General features: G+C 37.2%; 1 protein-coding gene across 1 annotated transcript; it reads left to right on the forward strand.

Annotated features, from left to right (window-relative positions):
* The first annotated feature begins 461 nt into the window (after positions 1 to 461).
* LOC104437872 (disease resistance protein RPV1) lies at positions 462 to 10,164 on the forward strand. The gene is made up of 9 exons (XM_039309810.1): positions 462 to 961; positions 2,805 to 2,866; positions 3,040 to 3,115; positions 3,165 to 4,290; positions 4,458 to 4,534; positions 4,703 to 4,739; positions 4,827 to 5,002; positions 5,682 to 6,270; positions 9,769 to 10,164. The coding sequence occupies exons 1-9, from the start codon at positions 462 to 464 to the stop codon at positions 10,162 to 10,164; spliced, it is 3,039 nt and encodes a 1,012-aa protein (XP_039165744.1).
* Positions 10,165 to 10,481: the final 317 nt, after the last annotated feature.

Raw genomic sequence — 10,481 nt, forward strand, 5'->3', positions numbered from 1 at the left:
GGCAGCCTCATCGCGGGGATCGTGGCGCAGGGGAGGTGTAGGTTAACACCGTTAGGTCCCCCAGAGGTTTATCATTACCCCATTTTACGTTTGGGGTTGACTTCGATAAACGTAACCGTTTAAAGTCATGCTAAGGACCAAAATGACCGATGCCTTTATTCCAAACGAAATAAAGACTTTTGATTGATTTTTTGTGGTCTTCCAAGGAGTCTCTAGAAATTTCCAAACTTGTTAGAAAGTCTTGGACGCCTCCACTTTGCTAATGCAGAACGTTAGGTGGGAAATAGACAATTACGTTTGACTTTAAAGTGAGCTGGCCAAGTATTTTAGGTATTGGCACTCACTTGCCTCGTTCAGATCCAAAACCTCACCTCACCTCATTTCTTAGCTTGGCCACCCCACACCAACCTTTATTTCTCTTAAGTTGAGAGAGATTTCTGGAAGTAGTGAGCTTCCTAACTATGGCAATCTCAGCGGCTAGATTGATTAGTGATGTTGCACCAGCATCACGAGGCAAGTACGATGTGTTCCTGAATTTCAGAGGAAAAGACACTCGTTATGGATTCACAGACTTCCTTTATCACCACATGAAAGAAGTCGGAGTCCACGTGTTTAGGGATGAAGAAGAACTCTCCATGGGTGAAGTGATTGGCGAGGAACTTCAACAAGCTATCAAAAATGCCGTCATCTACATACCTATTTTCTCTCAAACTTATGCTTCTAGCAAATGGTGCCTCCGCGAGCTGGCTCTCATGGTAGATAATGTGTCTAAGTCGAAGAAAAAACGTATTTTTCCCATTTTTTTGCACGTGGAACCTGATGATGTTAAACTTAAGAAACCACTCTATGAAGCTGATTTCAAGAAACATGAGGAGGACTTTCGTAATGAAGTCGAGACATGGAAAGGAGCTCTTAGGAAGGTAGATGAACTCAAGGGATGGGTTGTGAAAAAGGACGAAAGGTAATCCTCTTTAATGTTCCCTGACTCTTTCATCTTTTTTTTTTTTCCGTATTAGGGGATTCGACGTTACCCTGTTAGATGATTTCTTTTTCCTTTTTCTTAACGGACAATACTGAAAACAGCCTCCGATTGCTGCTCTCATTCAACTTTACATCCTCTGCTTTTAACGTCTTCCCCAAAATTTTCCCCTACGATGTCAGTAACTTCAATGCTTTTAACATATTCCTCTTAGCCATTTTTCCCCTTCCTGTCTTGTAAGGCTACGAAATATTCAAGAGCACCAGTTTGCATTTGCTATTTGGGATGATTACCAAAATCAACTTCAGATTTTGCACCCATATTGATCTGCATACTCAGTTGCTTCGACCCAAAAAATAGATTTTTCCCTTGTGACAAGAACATCAGTTTTCATTTTCATCAACAGGGAAGAAACAAACGAAATTAGAGATGGCATCTGATGCCAACTTTAATTATACGCATTTTTGAGTGCGACTTAAGAAACACCAATTACACGAGGGAAGTAAGATTTAGAGAAAAAAGTTCATGTATAAATATTCAATAGAAGCGAGAGCATCCTGCGAACATGTAAAAGAATGATTGGGCCGTCATCTAGGGCCTCAAGCTCTAAAGAGCTCGCAGGAGGTCCAATCAAGGCCGGGCAACCTCAATATGGACAGGGCCAGAGGTGACGACCATAACTGACCTCTGATCTGAGGTCGGCGACGGCACGTAGGCTTTCGAGTGGTGTGGCCCCGTGTGCACAGAGAGAGAGAGAGAGAGAAGGGACACATGGTGTAGGGGGTACTGAATTTCGCGCCAGTTCAAGCAGCGAACCAATTTACAGCGGCCAAGGACGGGCGGCTGAAAGTCGATGGTCACAAGTCAAGGAGAGTGGTGAGGGTCCTTTTGATAAGAAAGTTAGGGCAACAGATGCAATTTTCAAAAGAACATGTAAAAATTGGGGATCCAATTTGCATATTGTGAAATATATAGATGCAAGTTGATGTGTGTGGAAAACAGTTTTAGGGATTTACTATTATTTCCCCTTTCACCTTTCTTAGGGATTGTATCAGGCAAACTAAAAAGCCTTGAAATAATAATCAGCCTTATAATCTAATCCAGAGTAAAAAAGGTGGAAATGAAGACTGGGCCACATGGCTCATTAGCTTATCATCACTCATCAACAACAACACACAGTTTAGCTGTCAATTGATAAATTTAAATATAACAAACGGTCAACACCTAGTATGTATTATTATAGCATTGTGGGCGGCCCATTACCTTCACCAATGTAAATGAGCTGTTTTTGCACAATTTAGAGTTGTCAATCTCTTATGCTTTTGGGTTATGTAGTCAAATGTGACCACCACGTCGCTTGAGAATCTTGGTTTTTTAACCAAAAGATGGAGTTTTTGGAGAGCAAATTGACATGGCCTCTCCATTTTGTTTTTTATGTGGACAAGGAAGTCCACCGTAGATGGGTAAATTCTGAAACAATGACTTATCCTACTAAGTCAATGAAACCAGGAAAGGCACGTGCCAAAATCCAGATTGGTGGCCCAAACATAGAAATGCATTCACTTAATGGTCTGGGGAATCAAATCGGTGATGTGCGCCTAATGCACACACAGATTCATTCTTTAAGCACCACATTAAGCTCATTAAGCTCATGGGAGTCTGACTCCTCGGTTGAGACACGGCTCTTTAAATGCCTTATACTTGATATAATCAAATTCATAGCAGACATACATGCAAAAGTTAAGCAATACAACTTATTAAAACTATACGGCGCTGAGAAATAGTTACATGAATCGGGATTATGTTTTTCTTTTCCAAAATGTAGGTGCTTAATGGATTATGTTGCATCTGTCTACATTATCTCGGATCATGATTCTCCTATTACGAGTGCTTTCAGGCTGAGCTATAAATGCCGAAATTTTGCTTATGCACGATATAATAGTCACTTAGTAACTTTGCCATCGTGTAAACCAATACTACAGTCTTCAGGAATTTCTCTCATCATATATGAAAAATGTATTATGCGACTTCTACTAAATTAGCATATACTGAATTTTCAGAGTACTTCAATATTGTTATTGATGTGCTTCAATCTTTTCAAGTTAAGATTCTGACAAACCCATGGGTGATGCATGGGTATGTAATTAATCTAGTCAGCTAATGAAAGCATTTTTATACATGGCAGCCAAGCAAATATTGTCAAATTGGTTGTTGAAAAGGTTTTGGCGGAGCTGAGGATAAAACAAAAATCAGTGCCTGAACATTTGGTTGGATACGATGGTCAGGTAAATGACTTGATGGAATTATTAGATGTCAAACAATTTGATGTGCGGCTCATTGAAATTTACGGAATGGGCGGTATGGGTAAAACAACTATTGCCAAGGTTGTCTTCAATAAACTATGTTCCCACTTTGGAAAGTATTGTAGCTTCCTTGAGGACGTTCAAGAAAGGTCTACCAAGAAGGGCATAGTCCACTTGCAGAAGAAATTACTATCTGACATTGGTGGTTCTGGATCTATAGAGAAAATTAGTGATAGTGAAGAAGGAATGAGGAGGATTGGAATGGCACTTAGCAATAATAAGGTCCTTGTGGTTCTAGATGATGTTGATGAGAAAGTGCCTATTAAGTATCTTATAGGAAATTCCAATTTACATAAAGGATCTAGGATAATCATTACAACAAGAGATAGAGATATTCTTGGAATTGGGGAATTCAGAGATATTCTACAAGTTGGGGGATTCAAAAATAATGTTAAAAAATACGAGATGCAAAAGATGGATAATGCTCTTGCACTTCAGCTTTTTTGTCGGCATGCCTTTGATGGAGACTTTCCTTCGAATGATTATCGTGAACGTTCACGTGAAATTGTATCACTTATGGAAGGGCTTCCTTTGGCAATTGAACTGGTAGGTTCATTACTTAAGGGGAGAAATGAAGATTTTTGGAATAATATGTTGGTCAAGTTAAGGGAAGAACCTATGAAAAAGATTCTAGATAAGTTGAAAATTAGCTATGATGACCTAGAAAATGATCAAAAACAAATTTTTCTCGATATAGCATGCTTCCTTTTCAATGAGAAGAAGACTGATGCAACTTACATATGGGACGATTTTTTTCCTGCAATAGGAATTGATGTTCTTACCAAGAGGTGCTTGGTAAAAATATTGGATAACAATAAGTTTTGGATGCATAAACAACTAATAAAGTTGGGAAAACATATTGTCCGTCAAGAAAGTCCAACCAACCCAGGAGAGCGGAGTAGGTCGTGGGTTGCAGATGAGGCCCTCAGAATCATAAGAAGCCAACAGGTGAGTAAGAAATGTCCCATTATTAAATAAAAGTTGTATATCATGGAATTAAGGATTCTCTTTTTGTTTATGATCTTTATCATTTTTGTTCTGCCCATTCGAGTTGTAAAACATAATTGTTAAAAGTTGACAAACTTCTTTACATCATTGCAAAATTTCACTTGCAGAGGAAGGACAAGGTTCAAGGGATTAGCATAGATGGACTGAATTACTCCATAGAGATTAAAAATGAAGAGTTTGAAAGGTTAGAAAACCTAAGACTCCTTAACTTAGGCAATGGAACTTATGCCGCGGACTTTGCAAAGTGTTGTTCAAAGTTGAGATGGATTTCTTGGCATTCTCCTTGTCGAGATTTGAGGGGAGACAATATGTATTTCAATAAACTTGTTGTTTTTAAACTTCATAATACTAGCTTCAAGGATGATGCAAAAGCATGGGACATAATCAAGGTAAATTACATGCTTTAATTCTAGTATGATAGTCATAGTGTATACAATGCATAGTTCTCACACTTGACATGCCATCCATTTTTGCAGATGGCATGGAATTTGAAAGTTCTATCTCTTACTCAATGTGGTGGGATAACAACAATCCCGGACCTCTCTAAATGCTCGAGTTTAAAGAGGTTGACTCTTGCACATTGCGACAGGCTCAAGAGAATTGATAACTTCATTACAAATCTAAAATCATTGATTGAGTTAGAGATTGAATGGTGCGAGGGTCTTACATATTTGCCAGAAAATGTGGGGGAACTAGTAAAGCTTGAGCGCTTCTCATTGAGGGGATGTTCTGGATTGAGAGAACTTCCATGCTCACTTGGAAATTTAACTTCATTGATAGAGTTAGACTTATCAAAAACAAGCATTGCCAAACTTCCAAACTCCATGAATGGACTACTGAAACTTGAATCTTTTCTTTTGACAGACAAGACCATGATAGAATTTCGCAAATTCATTACAAACTTAAGATCATTACGTGTATTAAGTTTACCGAAAAATGGATCATATTCTCCGGAGCATCATGTTTGGCAGTTACCTAGTGACATCAACATGTTGGAAATTCTTGAAGAGTTGGGTCTCTTGGGGGGTGATGAAATGACAGATGAAACTCCCGTTGGAATTGTAGATTTATCATGTTTTAGAATCCTAAATTTAACTAGCACCCAAATTTGTGAAATTCCGAGAAACATCGATGTGCTTCATTACCTCCAAATTCTAAACTTAAGAAATTGTCATGAGATTCAAGAGTTGTCGGAGCTTCCCACAAGGACAATCAACATGCTTCATCAACATGCTTCATCAACTCCAGTCGGCTTCTTTGTCTCAACTAGACCTAAAAACCGATGGAAAGCTTTCGTCCTCTCTACTGAGATTGGATTTACTATGCTCTAGCTTCAAGTGGGCAGATTTATTTCCCTCCAGCTTGATATTGAGAAATTTGATGACTTTAGAGTTCTATTATGTTGAAATGGAAGACATTCCACTCGATAGACTTCCAGGATTGGAGAGCTTGACTGTTGACGGTTGTGAACTGCTTAAGAGATTAACCTTTTCTTCGGAGAACCTACGGCATGCTCACGTGTCATCTTGTCCAGATCTAGTTGATATATCTTTTTCTCTTTTGGAAAAATTGGAGTCCTTCTTCGTTTTCGGGTGCAGATCTCTGGGAACAATAAATCAGTTAGGTTGCGTGAAAAACCTGGAGAAATTGGAAATCCAACAGTGTAATGGACTTACGGATGTTTGGGGCCTAGAGCATCTAGAGTCTTTGAAGTCGTTGGAGGTCACACAGTGCCCGTCATTGAGAAGGTTGATTGATGCCTTCTCCCCAAATATGCCAAATGATTGCCTCGTCAAAATTCAAGCGTGTGGAGATTTTTTCAAAGATTCTACTCCGAGTGACCCACTCGGGATGCCTTTGTTGCGTTATGTACAGGAGATTATTCTGGATTCATCAAACTTTGAATCCAAGTCAGACAAGGTGCGGCATCTTCTTCATTAATATACAGTAGACGTGTGAAAATTGATTTGTTCTAATTTTTGTTTGATGCTATAATTTGGTAAAACAACACAAATTGTAAAAATTTGAACATTACTCTGAAATTTATGTGGACAAAAATATTATTTTTATCCAACAACAAAAAACTATCAAACAGATCTTTAAATAATTTCAAATACATTAGTGCTCTTTTGACATGTTCTTTGTAATTCAAAATGTTGTTTGGAATAAATTAAGTAAATACACCTATAAACTGTAATTTTTAAGTTTATTTTTTGCTATATAACTGAGTGTTGGATACTAAGTAATATGATATGTGTTTATTGTGATGTCCCAATGTTATTAGCAATAATTGCCCTCATGAACTTTGACACTATTGCACAATAGTCCACAAACTTTGTAAAATTAGACATTACCCCCTTCCCCCACCCAAAAAAGCTTTGATTTACTGTTGCATCCATTAATGTTTCAATCTGCATAACAGTTAAGTGTTACTTAAAATGGACTGACTCACTTTTCTTGATCAAATTTTCTTAACTAATTTGATCAACCGTGCTTCATTTTATATTTTCTTAACTTCATAAACTATGGAATAGATGCTATTGTGTTCTATATGAATTAGTACATTTTCAGTTAACTTGTAACGGTCATACAAACGGAAAAAGTAATGGCTGAAACAAAAATGACAGCCTACATAGTAATCTTTAATTTTTCAAAGGTTGCGTGCTATCATGCAGAAGTGCCTAAGTTTAGGAGGGTCATATGCCTAAGTTTAGGAGGGTCATATGATATTTTCAAAGTACGGAGCTATTGTGCATATAACGAACTTGTTTGGTTCAGAACTTTCATTAGATGTCATTAACCATTACTTTCAGCAATGGATGACCTGAGATATTCTGTTAAGCATTCCAAAGTCTTCAAAGAGCAAGACATAGTTACTTAAGATTCTTTACGAAAAGCAAAAGAAAATTCTAAATGAACAGTTAAAATGAATGTGGAATCCGAAGTTTTGTATTTTGTTAGTATCTAAATGAAACAATACTTAAAATGAACATGAGTGGAATATGAATATGTAATCTCGTGCGAGTAAAGGAAGGAATAAAATTTGAAAGAAAATCTTATATGTTAGAGGGAGCTTTGCTTCCTTTTTTGGCCAAATATCCTCCTTTCTATAGCCACATCTACATCGGCCCTTTAAAGGTTGCCATTTTTTGTTGCACCGTAATTACGTTGCACTCCCTCTCTCTCTCGCTCACTCACTCTGTCTCGTTCTCTTTGCAGACAAAGACTGAAGGCAGGAAAAAGGCCACACCTTGGTGGAAAAAAATTAGGGTTTTCAGGACGAGCAAAGAATCTTACACCAAGAAAAAGGATAATGAAAAGAAAAAGGAAAAGGTGAATGATTAGTTGAGACGATTGAGAGCTGATTTTCTTGTTTCTTCACTTAGGTTACTCATTTTATTGCCTTACATCAGTCACTTATCTCAACTTCCTTTTTGGTGTTGGATATTCTTTCCTCCCTCTCTTGAGATTCCAATTTTTTGTTGGATAGTTTTGGTTCTTTAATATTGCAGTGAACTCATTTAATCATACTATAATTATTAATTCATTAAAATTGCTTTCACAGATAAGATATTAGATAATATATTACACATTAGAGATTTCAAAAACGTTATTTTTTTTTGCAACAGGAATAATCAATGCACAAATTTAATATTATACACATAATAATAGTAATTATGGATTATTTGATCCAATTATTGCATTAATGAGCTGTTGAGAAATTAATGTCAAATGATTTGATCACCGCCATACAAAAGAAGAAAACAATAACTCATTAGATTCCTGTCACGTGTTGCCATACCCATAAATGAATGGTCGACAAGGGGTAGCTGATTCGTGGTCTATACGTTTGATATTATGATGATCCATCTCGTATGAACTTGTTGTTGGTCTCTCGAGTAAAATATCATTAGAATGTTTATTTTGCCTCGTTTCTTTAATAATTCCACTAGTCTACTTGTAGATTAAGCAATAACTATGTTACACAATAATTTGTGATTTTGCCAATGCATGCATATATAGTGGGCTGGACTAGTTTTCTATTATTGGCCACTAGTAGATCTTTTTGGTTGGAACCATAGCAAATTGCCACCACACTGGATTCACTTCTTTTCATAGTACATGACTATTTCAAAGTAAATTAAAAGCACATATTGCTTGAGAAGAGTCATATACTATGTCAGGATGTAACTTTTATACGAGTGAACATATTATTTCCCTGAAAAGTGCAACGTACGATGAAAAGAGACACTAATCGATTTTGAGGTATATTACTTTAGATTAAGAAAGAACACAAAAACATACAAACTTTCGTAAACTTCTTTGAAACAATGTGTCCCATGGTTATGGATTTTTTATTCGAAAAGTAGAAAAAAACTCTTTTTAGTTCCAAAATGCAAGACGACTATTAGTATTATAATGAAAATAAACAGTTTAAATTAAAAAGATAGTAGTAGATGAAGTACGATACAATTATCCAAAAATAATAGATTAATGTAATTAAGGTGAAAATAAGATGGAGGAAATTCACCGAAATAATAACATAAATAATAGAAAGAGAAACAAAACCGGATGTGGATTTAGAACAACAAGACTTTGCTATTCCCAAGATGTTCGATGCCCTTTTTGCTGCGTGCCAACAGTCTGTATGAGGGAAATAGATTCCTCGTAAATCTTGCAGCATAAAGTATCAGGACAGTAGCCAATTTTTCAAAATTGCTTAGCAAGCATAGCTCTGTTAAAGCTCAACAGACCTTCCAACCCCATTCTCCCTTCCTTTTTCTGCCTTACCAGTACCTCCCTCCAGGATATTCCAGTTCTTAAGAGTTTTTAGACCAAAAAGATGTGATTTTTCCCCTCAATTGCCCTGCAAATAGAGGCTGACATTTGAAGTATTACTTAACTGTACCACCTTAACTTCAGCTTTTTCGTTGTTAGCAGGATAAACTTTGCTAGATATAAAGTGATCTTGGGAGCAACACTTGTTAAAATGTGGTTAAAGCCTTATTTGAAGTACGTAGACTTGGTAGAATATGTGTACCATTAAGAATAAGCCAAGCTAAATGTTAGCATTATAATATTCGAGAGAGAAGCCTTCAAAAAAATTTTACCGACCCATTTTTGAGCAATTATAGACATGTGAAGAAAATTTTCCATAAACGACATAATCTATGCTTGATTTGATGGTTAGTGAGAACGTGAGTACTTAGTATCCTCAAATCAAAAGGGAAAAAACTGTTACTGGAAAGTTTTATTTACTCTGATAACTGGACATCTTCCGAGTACTTGACTCTAAATTTGTCTCTAACTAATGAAAAATCTGTACCTCATTGGATTTCGGGTAAATATGCAAAAAGTTTTGGTATGTATCCTGTACATATGTTTTTTGGCTCTCACATTGAAGTTGTTACATCACAGATGGAACTTTCCTTCACAATCAGATTCCACCTTGGAGTAAAGGAGTCCAGCGAGCAGCTTGAGTTTGTTGGTGGAATTACGGAGGAAAACAAAGATGTCACCCCTGATTCAGTGACATATAAAGGATTGATTGCTAACGTGAAAGGATTCGGCTTTTGCTTGAAGAGAATGTGGTACAAGACTCCTGGTGAATTCAACAATTTGCTCATAGAGATCAAGAGTGATGAGCAAGTGAAGGGAATGGTGCAACTAGCATGTAAACAAGGATTGATTCATTTGTACGTTGAGGGAGGGGTTGACAGTGAGGGAGAATATAATGACCGGATTAGGGAAATGTTTGGAGAGGAATGGAGAACGAACACTGATGTGTATCCCCATGAGGGTGGGGCTGAGTGAAGACTCGGACTCTGCATATAATTTCCAGGCAGAGTCGCCCACTGCTGAATGTTTTGAGGCCATGGAAAATCGGAGGCAAATGAGGGATGGAAGGATTGGGCACCGTGGCGATGTTGATGGAGGGAAAACTGTGAGTTTGGAATATTGGAAGAAGGATAAGGATGAGATTGGAAAACCTGTCAACCAAAATGATGTTGTCTCATCCAGCTGCCAGAGGGGCAAAGGAGTTGAACATTATGAGAGATCATGGAAAGCTACAACTGAAGTTGAGGATCAAAGAGACCTTTCTTGTGTAAGTACCAAAGATTTGCATCATC

This window comes from Eucalyptus grandis, chromosome 3 (genome assembly GCF_016545825.1).
Source record: "Eucalyptus grandis isolate ANBG69807.140 chromosome 3, ASM1654582v1, whole genome shotgun sequence".
In the NCBI taxonomy this organism is placed as follows: Eukaryota; Viridiplantae; Streptophyta; class Magnoliopsida; order Myrtales; family Myrtaceae; genus Eucalyptus; species Eucalyptus grandis.

What these genes read in the sequence shown, in the direction of transcription:
- LOC104437872 (XM_039309810.1), top strand. Translation starts at nt 462, where the DNA reads ATGGCAATCTCAGCGGCTAGATTGATTAGTGATGTTGCACCAGCATCA. An exon ending in AAAAATGAAGAGTTTGAAAG is followed by an intron (nt 4,535 to 4,702) that starts GTTAGAAAACCT and finishes TCATAATACTAG; the next exon opens with CTTCAAGGATGATGCAAAAG. An exon ending in TTGAATCCAAGTCAGACAAG is followed by an intron (nt 6,271 to 9,768) that starts GTGCGGCATCTT and finishes GTTACATCACAG; the next exon opens with ATGGAACTTTCCTTCACAAT.